Source organism: Thamnophis sirtalis, unplaced genomic scaffold (genome assembly GCF_051295495.1).
Source record: "Thamnophis sirtalis isolate CommonGarterSnake01/CBP01778 unplaced genomic scaffold, rThaSir2_p1.2 scaffold_11, whole genome shotgun sequence".
NCBI classification, from domain to species: domain Eukaryota; kingdom Metazoa; phylum Chordata; class Lepidosauria; order Squamata; family Natricidae; genus Thamnophis; species Thamnophis sirtalis.
The window spans coordinates 577548-593422 of record NW_028261391.1 but is presented as its reverse complement, the minus strand read 5'-3'; the positions used below and the strand labels follow the sequence as shown (position 1 = coordinate 593422).

General features: G+C 51.5%; 1 protein-coding gene across 1 annotated transcript in view; it reads left to right on the top strand.

Annotated features, from left to right (window-relative positions):
• The first annotated feature begins 4512 nt into the window (after window positions 1-4512).
• LOC148043410 (IgGFc-binding protein-like) overlaps window positions 4513-15875 on the top strand; it is a 46492-nt gene continuing 35129 nt past the window's right edge. Inside the window, exons 1-16 of the mRNA XM_087726049.1 lie at window positions 4513-4615; window positions 6221-6280; window positions 6538-6782; window positions 6896-7179; window positions 7265-7536; window positions 7902-8500; window positions 8889-9462; window positions 9560-9759; window positions 9861-10241; window positions 10481-10767; window positions 11098-11369; window positions 11748-11897; window positions 12671-12930; window positions 13029-13113; window positions 13472-13531; window positions 14409-14444. Of these exons, the coding sequence (XP_087582175.1) occupies window positions 4513-4615; window positions 6221-6280; window positions 6538-6782; window positions 6896-7179; window positions 7265-7536; window positions 7902-8500; window positions 8889-9462; window positions 9560-9759; window positions 9861-10241; window positions 10481-10767; window positions 11098-11369; window positions 11748-11897; window positions 12671-12930; window positions 13029-13113; window positions 13472-13531; window positions 14409-14444 (3868 nt within the window). The remainder of the gene's footprint in view (window positions 4616-6220; window positions 6281-6537; window positions 6783-6895; window positions 7180-7264; window positions 7537-7901; window positions 8501-8888; window positions 9463-9559; window positions 9760-9860; window positions 10242-10480; window positions 10768-11097; window positions 11370-11747; window positions 11898-12670; window positions 12931-13028; window positions 13114-13471; window positions 13532-14408; window positions 14445-15875) is intronic.

Genomic DNA, 15875 nt, shown 5'->3' with positions numbered 1-15875 from the left:
GTCAGCCTCTTGCCCGTAACAGTCTGGGTCCTCATTTTACCCACCTCGGAAGGACGGAAGGCTGAGTCAACCTTGAGCCCCATCAGGATCGAACTCCAGGCTGTGAGCAGAGTCGGCCTCCAATGCTGCATTTTAACCACTGCGCCACCAGGGCTCTTAAAAAATAAGGAAGTGCCGTTGCCTTTTGGAAAAGCTCAATGGAGGCCAAACAAATCCCCGCAGGGGGGACTTTCTGTTGTAACTTCAAGCAGCCGTTGAAGGAATGGATGCCAGTCAAGGACTCTCTGAGGGGCAGAACCTCCCCTGAAGCTCCTGCAGACAGGAAGTCACCTGGGGATACCTGAGCCCTTTGCCCTCCTGGCATCGGCCATTATGGGGCTTTTCAAGAGGGGCGAGAGCAGCGCCCCAAGTCGCCCCATGGCTGATGAAAAGCAGGCCTCCCTTGGCAGACCCCCCGCATTGAGCCCAGCGCCACTCATGGCCCTTCAGGGCCCCTGAAACACCCTAGACCAGTGTTTCTCAACCTTGGCAACTTGAAGATGTCCGGACTTCAACTCCCAGAATTCCCCAGCCAGCATTCGCTGGCTGGGGAATTCTGGGAGTTGAAGTCCGGACATCTTCAAGTGGCCAAGGTTGAGAAACACTGCCCTAGACAACCAGCCACCTCTTCTTCCAGGGAGGCCCCTCTGCACAGCTGTCCTCGCTTCAGATGACGAGGGCAATCGACAGGTTGAGTCACCAGACCTCACTCTTGCTTAAGTTGTAATCGGCTGTAATCGGTGCGAGTGGCTGGATGTCTGTACCTGGGACAACTGCTGAAGCCTTTGATTGGGGAGTTAAATTTTAACCCCTATAATATCTTCTAGATAAGCCTGGGCAATTTCAGGGAGCAGCTGAAACAAACTCCTGTCAGGCTTTTGCGCAACCTTCCCTCCTCCGGCACAGGCAACATTCTGAGTTTTATCAAAGTTCAACAGGTGACACCAATTTCCTGAGTCATCAGGTTGTTGTGGAAAAAAGGGGACACACTAATAAAAGAGAATATTCGTAGCTCATGATGACGCTGCATAATTTGGGCAAGGAAAGGTTTACATAAGTGGTTCTCAACCTTCCCAATGCCGCGACCCTTTAATACAGTTCCTCATGTTGTGGTGACCCCCAACCATAAAATTGGTGGTTCCTAAGACCATCTAAAATACGTGTTTTCCGATGGTCTTAGGCGACCCCTGTGAAAGGGTCGTTCGACCCTCCAAAGGGGTCCCGACCCTCAGGTTGAGAACCACTGGTCGACATGAAAACAGCCATGCTCAGAGAGCACCAAGGAGCACACGGTTGCTGTTGTGTTCCTCCCCTTCCTCCTCCTCCTCCTCCTCCTCCTCCTCTCCCCAAACCCCACTTCCTTCTAGCCCTGATGATGTTCTCTAGTTGGGCCATCTAATGTCTGTAAGAAGACTACCCAGTTCAGAGAAGACCGAGGGCCCCACAGTCTTCATGAGCCGAGGTGGCTCAGTGGTTAGGGTGCAGTACTGCAGGCCACTTCAGCTGACTGTTATCTGCAGTTCAGCGGTTCAAATCTCCCCGGCTCAAGGTTGACTCAGCCTTCCATCCTTCCGAGGTGGGTGAAATGAGGACCCAGACTGTGGGGGCAATACGCTGACTGTAAACCGCTTAGAGAGGGCTGAAAGCCCTATGAAGCGGCATATAAGTCTAACTGCTATTGCTATTGCTGTCATCTATCTATCTATCTATCTATCTATCTATCTATCTATCTATCTATCATCGGATTGTTGAGGGCGATATGCTGACTCTGTAAACCGCTTAGAGAGGGCTGAAAGCCCTATGAAGCGGCATATAAGTCTAACTGCTATTGCTATTGCTATTTTCTAGCACTGATGAAAGTCTCTGCAGCTTCTCCAGATCCTGGTTGCCCCAAAACTGCTTTTTTTCCAAGGGGCAACTGGACTTTCTTGTTTTTCCTTTTGAAGACGTTTCACTTCTCATCCCAGAAGCTCCTTCAGCTCTGACTGGATGGCTGGGAATGGAAGGGTTGATGCTCCTTGCAGACAGTTGGTCATTTGCATATTTTTAAAGAGTAGTTGAGGCCACTTGGATGTTTCTCTGTGTCCTCAGGGTCACCTGAGTGGTGCAAATGTTTCTGTAGTCTGCAATTTTTCCTCTGGAAATCTGTTCATGCTCCCACACTATTCAAAGGGTCTCCATTCCAAATCCCGTGGCTAAAAAACTATGGAGTCTCTCAGCCATGGAGGTCATGGAGTGTGCAAGGCTTCCTCATCCTTTGAACCAGTGGCGGATTTCAAAAAATTTTAGAACCTCTTCTGTAGGTGTGGCCTGCTTTGTGGGAGTGGCTCGCCAGCCATGTGACTGGGTGGGAGTGGCTTGCTGACCATGTGACCGAGTGGGGTGGCTTGGCCGTCATGTGAGTGGGTGGGCCTGGCCAACATAAAATGTGGTGAAACTCACTTAACAACGCTCTTGCTTAGCAACCAAAATGTTGGCTCAGGAACTCTGGCATTGAAGTGTGCAAGTCTTAAAGCTGTCAAGTTACAAGACCCTTGCACCCCTAACCCTTCAGGGAAAAAACCCCAGGAGTGTTCAAACTTGACAGCTTTAAGACTTGTGGACTTCAACTCCCAGAATTCCTTCATCTTGATGATGTGCGGACAGGTGGGGGGGAGAAGAGGGAACCGGTTCTAAACGGCACTGTAGATTTGTGGAACCTCTTCTATACAAGAGGTTAGAACTGGCAGGAACCCACCCCTGCTTTGTACCCTCGGCTGAAGGGGAGGATGAGAACAGGAGTGTTTATCATAACTTGAACTATTTCTTTTCTTTATCAGAACCGACACCTACACCCACGGAGCCCACTACTCCAGGTAGCCCTGCCTCTCAAATTTATTTTAATGGCAACACTTGAAGGACGTTCTAAGGGATGAATGACCATCGGGGCGGTTGATCCTAACTTATACCTAATACCTCATGCAGTATTTCAGGCTGATTCTGATGACTGCCAGCAGTTTGGCAGTTCAATTCTCACCAGTTCAAGGTTGACTTCCATCCTTCCAGGGTCGGTAAAACAAGGACCCAAATTGTTGTGGCAAGAGGTGGTAAACTGCTTAGAGAGAACTTCTAAAGCACTAGGAAGTGATACATACGTCTAAGTGCTATTAGGGGGGTTGATCCTAAACCTGCCTTCTTTTCTTTGTCCACCAGAACCGACACCTACAACCGCGGAGCCCACTACGCCAGGTAATCCTGCCCCCAAATGGCAACGCTTGAAAGATGTACCTGAAATCACCCAGGTTCCCAGGGATGGGCGTAATAGGTGGTGATTGAAGGCCAATAGGATGTCCTCTGGCCCTTCTTGTTCCATTGCTAAGAACCACACCTAATTCCCTTCTCCTAAGGGATGAATGACCATCGGGGGGTTTGATCATAACTTGAACTATTTCTTTTGTTCCCCAGAACCGACACCTACACCCACGGAGCCCACTACTCCAGGTAACCCTGCCTCTCAAATTTATTTTAATGGCAACGCTTGAAGGACGTTCCTGAGACCACCCAGGTTCCCAGGGATGGGCGTAATAGGTGGAAGTTGAAGGCTCATAGGTTGTTCCCAGCCCTTCTTGTTCCATTGCTAAGAAGACCTAATTCCCTTCTCCTAAGGGATGCATGACCATCGGAGGGTTGATCCTAACTTATACCTAATACCTCATGCAGTATTTCAGGCTGATTCTGATGGCTGCCAGCAGTTTGGCAGTTCATTTCTCACCAGTTCAAGGTTGACTTCCATCCTTCCAGGGTCGGTAAAACAAGGACCCAAATTGTTGGGGCAAGAGGTGGTAAACTGTTAGAGAGAACTGTAAAGCACTAGGAAGGTTCCCAGGGATGGGCATAATAGGTGGTGATTGAAGGCCAATAGGATGGCCTCTGGCCCTTCTTGTTCCATTGCTACGAACACCTCATTCCCTTCTCCTAAGGGATGAAGGACAACAGGAGGGTTGATCCTAACTTGAACTTTTTATTCCCCAGAACCGACACCTACACCCACGGAGCCCACTACTCCAGGTAGCCCTGCCTCTCAAATCTATTATAATGGCAACGCTTGAAGGACGTTCCGGAGACCACCCAGGTTCCCAGGGATGGGCGTAATAGGTGGTGATTGAAGGCCAATAGGATGTCCTCTGGCCCTTCTTGTTCCATTGCTAAGAACACCTAATTCCCTTCTCCTAAGGGATGAAGGACAACAGGAGGGTTGATCATAACTTGAATTGTTTCTTTTCTTTACCAGAACCGACACCTAAACCCACGGAGCCCACTACTCCAGGTAATCCTGCCCCTCCAATCTATTATAATTGCAACGCTTGAAGGACGTTCCTGAAATCACTCAGGTTCCCAGGGATGGGCGTAATAGGTGGTGATTGGAGGCCAATAGGATGTCCTTGGCCCTTCTTGTTCCATTGCTAAGAACAACTATTCCCCTTCTTCTAAGGGATGAATGACCATCGGAGGGTTGATCCTAACTTCGCTTCTTCTCTTTCTCCAACAGAGCCAACTCCAACTCCAACACCTTCTCCTGTAGAGACAACTGTCTCAGGTAATGTGAGGCTCAGGAGAAGACCAGACAGGGAGCAACATGACCTTTACTGTCTGGTGTCCACCCCTGTGGCCTACACAATATACTCTGAAGGTCCTGTGGTTCTTTCAGTAAAACCGTTTCCTCCAGAGATCACCTTTTCTCCAGTGTACCCCAAATAGATGGGGGTTCGGGGCCAATAAGGGTTTCTGCAGTCCATGTTGCTGTATTGCTAAAAATCACATTCTTCCTCTGCTGAGGGGATGAATGGCCATTCAGAGGATTGATACTAACCTGGGTAGTTTAACCTGGGGACCACTGACTCAGGTAATGTTGTTGTTGTTAGTTGTGAAGTCATGTCTGACCCATCGTGACCCCATGGACAACGTTCCTCCCGGCCTTCCTGTCCTCTACCATCGTCCAGAGTCCATTTAACCTCACACCGGCTGCTTCAGTGACCCCATCCAGCCACCTCCTTCTCTGTCTTCCCCTTCTTCTTCTGCCCTCAATCTTTTCCACCATGAGGCTCTTCTCCAGGGAGTCCTTCCTTCTCTTTAGGTGGTCAAAGGATTTGAGTTTCCTCTTCAGGATCTGGCCTTCTAAAGAGGAGCCAGGGTGGATCTCCTCTAAGACTGACCGGCCGGATGGCCTTGCCGTCCAAGGGACTCGCAGGAGTCTTCTCCAGCACCAGAGTTCAAAGGCCTCCTCCATTCTTTGGCTCTCAGCCTCCCTTATGGCCAAACTTCCACAGCCATACATTGTAACTGGGGAAATTATAGCTTTGACTATATGCCATTTTGTTGGCAGGTAATATCCCTGCTTTTTAGTAGGCTGTCTAGATTTGCCATCGCTTTCCTCCCCAGGAGCAAGCCTCTTTTAATTTCTTGGCTGCAGTCTCCACCTGCGGTGACCTTGGAGCCCAGGAAAATAAAATCCGTCCCTCCCTCCATTTCTTCCCCATCTATTTGCCAGGAATTGAGAGTTTTCTTAACGTTAAGTTCCAAGCCAGCTTTTGCACTCTCCTCCTTCACCAGCATCAAGGGGCTCTTTAGGTGCTCTTCATTTAGAGGTAATGACTCAGGTAATGCTGGGGGTCTTAGGGGCAGTTCTTGGAGCACAGCTCTGGCCTCGATCCAACTACATGTCCCACTAGGAAAAAATGCCAGCCCTATAGTGAGCGTGGAGTCTGCCCCATAGAGGTCCTTTAGCTCATACCTTGGAAGTCATGTGGGACAATATCCATAGGGGAATCCCACTTTCCCCGTTTTCCCCCCAAGGCTTTCCTCCCTTTTCACAAGGCAATGGCCAACCTTCTCTTGCTATCAAGAGGTCACATTTCATAGGAACACAGGGATGTGCCCCAACATCACTGAATTGTTCTGGAAAAGGAGGGCATCTTCACTCTTGTGTGTTCCCCAAGACTCCTGGGCACAGTGGAGAAGGGTGCTTGTTAGAGGGGGTAGGAGTGGCCTCCAGATCAGGGCCCCAAAACTCTGTTGCTGCTTTCAAAAGTGCATCCTCTGCTACTCTGTCAAGTACAGAGCAAAGTTTAAGTTCCTTCAACCATTTCAGGTCCTCTCCTGCTTTGTCCACCAAATATAATATGAATGTCTCTTCCCTCTTCAGGTGATATATCAACCACCCCTATATCTACATCCACACAGAAGCCTCTTCCGCCCACCCAAGGTGAGGATCCTTGAGGCCAAAGCTTAAACTTCCACCTTCCGATGGGTTTGGGGCTTTGACGTGGAGTCCTGGGAAGAGGAGAAGGGCAGGAATTGGATTGTGGTCACATACAAGGAAAGCTTCGAGGTCCTTGGACCGTTCCAAGCTGCTAAAAACGAAGGGGGCGCCCAAAGCTCCCTTGTTCCTGTCCAAAGTGCGTCCTCCCATTTCCTGTGAGCTCACACCGGCCGTGTCTGACCTCCCTTTCTTCTTTCCAGAGTCCTGCCTGGTGTCGGGTGACCCCCATTATTACACTTTTGACAAGCAGACGCACCACTTCATGGGCAACTGCACCTACACTCTCTCCCAACTGTGTGACCGAAACAACTCTCTGCTCCCCTACTTCACTGTGGAAGCAAGCAACGAGCACCGAGGGGGCCACACACACGTCTCCTACGTGGAGAGTGTGGCCGTGGATGTCCTGGGCATCCGGGTCACCCTGGGGAAGGGAGGAAGGGTCACGGTAGGTGGAACTGCTGCTGCTGCTGCTGAAGGAGGGCCGGGCTTTGTGGTTGGGATACGAAAGGGCACCGTTGCTCCTGAGCTGCCTAAAGTGACGCCGGAACCTCTTTCTAGGTCGATGGGGAGCCAGTCGTCGTCCCCTCCACCCCAGTGCGGGGCGTGGAGATCTTGCCCAGCGGCTTTTACACGATGGTTTCTACGGATTTTGGGTTGAGAGTCAAGTTTGACGGAGACCACCAGGTGGAAGTGTCCCTCCCCAGCACGTACAAGGGGGAGGTCTGCGGCCTGTGCGGAAACTACAACGGGGATCCTACTGACGATTTCCTCAACCCCCATGGGGAAGCAGAGCCTGACTCCACCAGCTTGGGCGACAGCTGGCTGGTGGCCAACCTCACCAGGTTTGTAGCTTCTGTCCCTGAATGGCAGCTGTTGCCCAGGATGGAGATCGTAAGGCATTAAACCGCACTGTTTCTTTTGCTACAGCTGTTCCTCTGGATCCGATCCCGTCTGCACGGAGGATGAGAAAGACACAGCCGAAAGCAGCGATTTCTGTGGGCGCCTGACAGACATCAATGGGCCATTCAGACCTTGCCATAGCCTCTTGGATCCAACGGGGCATTTTGACAGCTGCCTTTATGATCAGTGCGCCCTGCACTTGGACCCAGGCTCCCTCTGCAGGAGCTTGCAGTCCTACGCAGACGCCTGCCGGTCCCTGGGAGTTGCCATCGACCCCTGGCGGAACGCCACCTTCTGCCGTAAGTTTTCCGGCAGCCATGCCTGTAATCGGCCATGAGCATCGGGAAAGATCTATGGGAACGGGGAGGTCTGGGAATGAAGGGAAGGAGGGAGGGTGTTTTCTCTCTCTCTCCCATGGAGAAAGGCACAGATGTTGCCACGTTCTCTCTCTTGGAGACACACCGAATGTAACTCACGCTACTTCTGGAAGGCAAATTGAGGCTATTTGCCTGAGATGGCTGGGATCCTGAGAGCAAGGAGCGCAATCTAGGAAGACACCGCCCCCAGGGAGGGACTCGCGCCCAAGTCCATTGAGGGATGCAGTGTGTCCTTTAGAACCCAAACTCCAGCACTGAGCTCACGGAGATCTTCTTGCCTCCCGCAGCTCCTCAATGCCCACTCAACAGCCACTATGAGCCGTGCGCCAATGCCTGTCCATCCACCTGCAAGAACCCAAATGCTCCGGCCACATGCGACCTGCCGTGCACGGAAGCCTGTGTGTGCGACTCCGGGTTCTTCCTCTACAATGGCACCTGTGTGCCCAGCCATCAGTGTGGGTGCTGGCACCAGGGGAAGCACTACCCAGTGGGCTCCGGCTTTTGGACCGATGACACCTGTTCCACCAAATGCAGCTGCCCCAGTCAAGGTGGCCAGCTCACCTGCTCTGCTGATTCCTGCCCTAAACATTATTACTGCGGAGTCCAAAACGGTGTCCCCAACTGCTACCCACATACATACGGGGTCTGCCGCGTACACAACGACCCTCATTACAACACCTTTGACAAACAGACGCACCACTTCATGGGCACCTGCACCTACACCCTGGCCAAGGTCTGCGCCAATGAGACGGGGCTGCCCTACTTTAACGTGGAGGCCAAGAACGAAAACCGTGGGAATCCCTCCGTCTCTTACGTCCAGCGGGTCCTGGTGGAGGTTTACGGGCACCGGATTGAGATCCTCAAAGGACGCAAGGATCAAGTGCTGGTAAGCCAAAGCAGCTGCTCACGGCCTACTTGTGCTTTGCAATGGAAGGAAGCTACATTCCTTCCCCATTCTCTGCTGAACGGTTCTAGATTGGAAGGAGGGGTGGGGAAATCTGATTTTCTGACCTCTGGTTGAATATCAGTTTGATCAAGGACAAGTGCGAACGCAATAGTAACAGCCCCTCCTTTGATTGGTGGCCAGCTCCGATTTCTTATGGATGGGTTAATTTCTTAGGATGCTTCTTCTCCCTCTGCTGGAAATATCCTCAGAGTCCCTGTTTCTGTGGGGGGACCTAGTCATGTCGAACCCAACTCTTCCCATCCCGATCACCTCCAAAGGGTTCCTCGCTTGGGAAATGCCGTCTCAAATTGTCTCTTGCTCCTTCTAGGTGGACAAAGTGCTGACCACGCTTTCTGTGCGCAAGCTGAACAACGCCCTGAGGGTGGACATCGATGGACGCTACGTCACCCTGGAAACGGATTTTGGGCTGATTGTATCTTACGACACAGATCACTCGGTGGAGATCAGGGTCCCCACCACCTTCTTCAACAAGACCTGCGGCATGTGTGGGAACTTCAACAACCTCAGGCAGGATGACAGCATGATGCCCAACGGAGAGCAAGCCCAGAACTCCAATCAGCTGGGGAACAGTTGGCAGGTGCCCAACGCAGAGTACGACCCCCCTAATTGTAAACCACCACCAACATCACCACCTTGTCCCTCAGAGCTAAAGGATCTCTATGAGACCGAGGCCTATTGCGGACAGCTGACCAGTAGCCAGGGTCCGTTGGCAGCGTGCCATTCTGCAATCAACCCCAACAGCTTCTTCCAGAGTTGCGTCTTTGACCTGTGTGAACTGCATGGGTCCCAGCAGGCCTTGTGTGGGGCTTTGGAGGCGTACGCTGATGCCTGCCAAAGATCTGGCGTGCAGCTCCCCGACTGGAGGAATGCCACTTCCTGCAGTGAGTACTCACTTACAATACCCTAAAACTGCCCACCTTGAGTGTGGCCTTGGGCAGCGTCCCTCACTTTCTGGGTGGTTCCTGCTTTCTTTTGTAGGGGTCCCTTGCCATGATCACAGCCATTACAATGTGTGCGCCACTTCCTGTCCCGCCACGTGTTCCAATCCACTGGCTCCATGGAACTGCACCAAGCCTTGCGTGGAGGATTGCGAATGCGACAAAGGCTTTGTCCTAAGCGGAGCTCAATGTGTGCCGCAGGAGGATTGCGGCTGTGTAGATGGAGATCAATATTATGAGGTTTGTTCCCCAGCAACGTCCTCCGCGGCCACGACAGAACCTGCAGCAACTTTCACAACAGGGCAGGGTCCTCATCTTCTCCTTGGGCTTTTCTCCAACAGAAAGGAGAGACGTTCTGGCAGCCGGGTTGCGTCGGCCGATGTCGCTGCGAAGAACACGGAACCTTGTTCTGCTTCCCAGACAGTTGCCAAGAAGACCAAGTCTGCAAAGTACAGAACGGCATCCTGAATTGCCACATTCCAGACAAGGCCACCTGTCACATCTATGGAGACCCTCACTATGTCACCTTCGACGGGCGACTCTATCATTTCCAGGGTGGGTGCAATTACACCGCAGTGCAAATCTGCAGCAACTCCTCCGAGCGCTTCTCCATCACCACTCGCAACGAACATCGCTCCAGCCCGCACTGGACGGCTCTCAACTCAGTGGCCATCTCGCTGAGAAACATCCACCTGGCTCTGAGGAAGAACAAAGAGGTCTATGTGAGTATGGCACCCTGGAGAATTGTCTAAAGGAATGGATGGATGGATGAAATCCTGGGGTTCCCCTTCACATTTAGCTGTCCTCCCAGGAATTGATGCAGCCCTGTGGTGCCAGGTTGCTAACTTTGTGAGCAGGGGGGTTAATTGAGTGAAACCAGACATGGGGCAGGTGGTGGCCCGGTAAGCCCAGGAATCCAGTGGAATTACCATCCCTAGACTGACCTTTTCCCTTCCTGCAGTTGAATGGTGCCAAAGTCGACCTTCCTCTGAAGCTACAGTCAGACATTCGGGTGGAGGAACAGCTTCCGTACGTGGTGGTTGACAGTCCCCTTGGCTTTCGGGTGAAGTTTGATGGGGACCAGCAGCTGCTTATCCAAGTGGACGAGAGATACAGGGGACACCTCTGTGGGCTGTGTGGCACGTACTCGGGCAGCCAGCTGGACGATTTCCAACAGCCAGATGGGCTGCTGGTGACCGACACCAACACATTTGGCAACAGCTGGAGAGTGGAAGATGACGGCTGGAGGCAAGTGACTGTGAATCACAGGGGGCTTTCACCACGTTTTCCATATCGGGGCCTAGGATATGGATTGTGAAGTCGGAATCGGTCAGCTAGTGGAACCCACTGTGCAGTAGCCTGTACAGAGATAAGAAAGCCAACCATTAAAGGAAGGGAACACCAAAGATTTTGTGTTTAAAGGGGACACAGTTGTTCCTCGTTCAATTCTTCACCACTTGCACCCTCCTCGTGCCAGAAGGAGCAGGCAAACTGAGCCACAATGTTTCACTACGTTTCTCTTTGGGCATCCAAACAAAAGGTGTTCTAATGTTGACTTTTCTCTCTCTCTCTCTCTAGCTGCCCAGGACCACCCATCGATCCACCCCACTGCGACCCTGTGCAAGAGGCAGAATTCGAAGGTCTGTGCAGAGTGATTCTGTCCTCAAGTGGGCCTTTCAGGCCCTGCCATGGCAGCCTCCCTCCTCAGCCGTACTTTGAAAGCTGCGTGTATGACCAGTGTGCCACCGGGGGAGACGGAGGGCAGTTGTGCAGGAGCCTGGAGGCCTATGCCGCTGCATGCAAACTGAACGGGGCCGACCTCGGGGACTGGGAAAAGGACACCGCCTGTGGTGAGTAGAGCTGTTGGGCGACTTGGGGGCCTTCCAGCTTTCCTTGTCGGCTGTCAATTGAGAGTCCATGGAGCTCCGTTCCTGATCACCTTCTCCCACCTGCACAAGAGTATTTTCTCTTTGTGGAAATATTGCTGGTGGAGAGGCAGAGAGTCCTGGCCCATGGGGGCTGAACATTGCACAGAGCTACCCAAAGCAGCCACCTCATTTTGCCAGTTGGAATTCTCATCACCCTCCATCTGTAACACTCCCTGCATCATTGACTGCCTCCTGTTCCCCCCCCCCACTCCTCCTTTATTGTTGATTCGCAGCCCTTTCTGGATCTCCAGACCTTCCTGCCAACAACGCACCCCGCCCTCCTTTCTCTTGTGTTCCTAGGTCCCTTGGTCCCTTGCGGTTTCTCCTGCACTTTTGAGAAGGATTTCTGTTCCTGGAACCAATCGTCCACCGACAACATTGACTGGAAACGACACAAAGGCCCAACACCCTCGCCAAACACAGGACCCTTGTATGACCACACCACTGGAGGTGAGGCTGGGACCCTGGTCTTCTTCTTTTCCTTCTTTGGTGGCATCTTACAGCTGTAAAGAGCCATTGATCGGAAGGAATCCAAGACCTCCTCAGTGTAACAATCCCAACTATTGAATCTCCAAGAGGGGAAAAATTATTTTATTCATTTGAACCCTTAAGTAGCACCCAACTAAGTCCATAGGACTGTATGTGGTGCAGAAGAAGAAAACAAGGGCCAAACAACCCCCCGCCCCAATGGGGACCCTAGTCAAGAAACGCAACTCTTTCCCTTTAAAACAAAGTCCAAAATAACAAAATGGCATTTTCTGTCACTCATCAGTGGAGAGTTCTGATCGTGGCGTGCTAAAGGCCTGAGAGATGAACGTTATGGAGCCTCTGCTTGGACACGTCCGCGAGTTTTCTTCCTGGCTTCCAATTTAGGGATTGAAATATGCAGAACTGAACCTTTAGCTGTTGCCGCCTCCCTGCTCCCAGATTGTTTCCTTGCTGCTGCACTGCCATCTGGGCCACCTTCCAGGAAGGAGTCCTCCTTGTGGGATGGAGATGTAGGACCCACAGGCCAAGGAGGAGAGTCTTGCGGGAGAGAGGTTGCAGCACTTGCCAGGGTTGACGGAAGGATAGGGTGTGTCCTTGGAAGTTCAAGGCGTCAGACCAGGAGAGCTACTCTGGGTCCTTATCTCTGAGGAACCCCAGGCAGCTTGGATTGCACGGAAATGTCTCTTCGCATCTCTGAGGATCCACGTTGTTTTGACCTCTGTCTCTTTCTTTAGGGGGCTACTTCATTTACCTGGCAGGAAGCGATGCCCGCCCTGGGGATGTGGCGCATTTGGTCAGCCCCACGTGTGACCTTCAGGGGCCCATGTGCTTCAGCTTCTGGTATCATATGTACGGCGTCGCCCAAAAGATGGCGCTGCACTTCTATGTCATCTTGGATGATGCGCCACCTTTCCTGGTCTGGTCGGAAACGGGAAGCAAGGGCAACCGTTGGAAGACAGGAGAGTTCAGCATAGCTCACCAAGGCAGGGTGAAGGTAAGGATGAGAGTGGCAGCTTTACAACCAAACATCTGGCTGATATCATGGCGTTTATCCCTTCTCGAGACATACTGGAGACCTTCTCCTCTTCCTAGATACTGCTGGAAGGAGTGCGGGGAGAGGACTTCCGCAGCGACGTGGCCGTGGATGACATCTCTGTACAGGGCGGTGACTGCCCGTGTAAGATTTCGCCCTTTATTCCTTTCCCAGAGGTGGGGCCTGGCACATCATAGAAACATTTCTGGGCATCTTCCACAATTCGGGCTTTTCCCCCAGTGTGAATAAGGAGGGACCCAAATCCCTAGGAACCCACCCCAAGGGTTTAAATGTGACCTCGGTTAGCACAAGGATGGCTTCAGAGTGTGGGTCACGTGATAGAGATGCTTCCTTCTTCTCTTTGCCTCCTCCTCCGCGAAGGAGTATCTGGTCACAAGCTCAAGTGGGGTTCAAGATGGGTCAGGGAGACTTGGTGATGTTTGAATGATCCTTCACATTTCTCAATCTTAGAGGAACATACAAGTGTCATTTCCTTTTACAGCACGGACAACATCAACTCCTGGACCCACAACCACACGGACACCCCCCACTCCTTCCCAGGGTAAGTGCCTTTCAGACTGAATCAGATCATTTGCTCCCTTCTCCTCTTCTGACGGATCTTGGGATTGGGGTGCAGTCCTGATGTCTCGGAAGAGAAGAAGGTTTTGCTCAGCTGAGTATTTTCCCCAGAATTGTTGGAGCTTCTCTCACTATGACCGCCTTCTTGGATGTTCGTTAAATGGTGCTATGCACCCGTTAACAATGTCCCTGAAGACTCTACTTCATCCGACAATGCTACTAGGGTGAGAAGGGACTGTGGCCAAGTACAAAGTGAAGTTCAAGTTCCTTCAACCATTTCAAGACCTTGTACTCAAAATATAAATGTCGCTTCCCTCTTCAGGTGATATATCAACCACCCCTATATCTCCGAACACTTTTCAGGGGCAGCCCCAAGTAGAGCGCATTACAGTAATCCAGTCTTGAGATGACGAGGGCATGAGTGACTGTCTGAAGTGCCTCACGGTCCAAATAGGGCCACAATTGGTGTACCAGGCGATCCTGGGCAAAGCCCCCCCTGGTCACAGCCGAAGGTGGTGTTCCAAGGTCAGCTGCGGGTCCAGGAGGACCCCCAAATTGCGAATCCACTCTGAGGGGGGGAATTTTTCTCCCCCCAGGGTTAAGGACGGACTGGATGGACTGTCCTTAGGGGGCAACATCCACAGCCATTCGGTCTTGTCAGGATTGAGTGCGAGTTTGTTCACTTTCATCCAGACCCTAACAGCTTCCAGGCACTGGCACATCATACCTCATCATCCATTGAGGATTTCAAGCTGTGGAGTGTGTCATGTTTCCCCATCCAATGCACCCTCCCTTGGCTGAAGAGGAGGATGACAACAGGAGGGTTAATCATAACTTGAACTTTTTCTTTTGTTCCCCAGAACCGACACCTAAACCCACGGAGCCCACTACTCCAGGTAGCCCTGCCTCTCAAATTTATTTTAATGGCAACGCTTGAAGGACGTTCCTGAAACCACCCAAGTTCCCAGGGATGGGTGTAATAGGTGGAGGTTGAAGGCCAATAGGATGTCCTCTGGTCCTTCTTGTTCCATTGCTAAGAAGACCTAATTCCCTTCTCCTAAGGGATGAAGGACAACAGGAGGGTTGATCCTAACTTGAACTATGTCTTTTTTTTCCCAGAACCGACACCTACACCCACGGATCCCACTACTCCAGGTAGCCCTTCCTCTCAAATTTATTTTAATGGCAACACTTGAAGGACGTTCCTGAAACCACCCAGGTTCCCAGGGATGGGCGTAATAGGTGGAGATTGGAGGCCAATAGGATGTTCTTCTTGTTCCATTGCTAAGAAGACCCCATTCCCTTCTCCTAAGGGATGAATGACCATCGGAGGGTTGATCCTAACTTATACCTAATACCTCATGCAGTATTTCAGGCTGATTCTGATGACTGCCAGCAGTTTGGCAGTTCAATTCTCACCAGTTCAAGGTTGACTTCCATCCTTCCAGGGTCGGTAAAACAAGGACCCAAATTGTTGTGGCAAGAGGTGGTAAACTGCTTAGAGAGAACTGTAAAGCACTAGGAAGTGGTACGTACGTCTAAGTGCTATTAGGGGGGTTGATCCTAAACCTGCCTTCTTTTCTTTGTCCACCAGAACTGACACCTACAACCGCGGAGCCCACTACGCCAGGTAATCCTGCCCCCAAATGGCAACGCTTGAAAGATGTACCTGAAATCACCCAGGTTCCCAGGGATGGGCGTAATAGGTGGAGGTTGAAGGGTCATAGGTTGTTCCCAGCCCTTCCTGTTCCATTGCTAAGAAGACCTAATTCCCTTCTTCTAAGGGATGAATGACCATCGTGGGGGTTGAGCCTAACTTGAACTATTTCTTTTGTTCCTCAGAACCGACACCTACACCCACGGAGCCCACTACTCCAGGTAATCCTTCCCCTCAAATCTATTATAATGACAACGCTTGATGGACGTTCCTGAGACCACCCAGGTTCCCAGGGATGGGCGTAATAGGTGGAGGTTGGAGGCCAATAGGATGTCCTCTGGCCCTTCTTGTTCCATTGCTAAGAAGACCTAATTCCCTTCTCCTAAGGGATGAAGGACCACCAGAGGGTTGATCATAACTTGAATTGTTTCTTTTCTTTACCAGAACCAACACCTACACCCACAGAGCGCACTACTCCAGGTAATCCTGCCCCTCCAATCTATTATAATTGCAACGCTTGAGGGACGTTCCTGAAACCACCCAGGTTCCCAGGGATGGGCGTAATAGGTGGAGATTGAAGGCCAACAGTATGTCCTCTGGCCCTTCTTGTTCCATTGCTAAGAAGACCTAATTCCCTTCTCCTAAGGGATGAATGACCATCGGGGGGGTT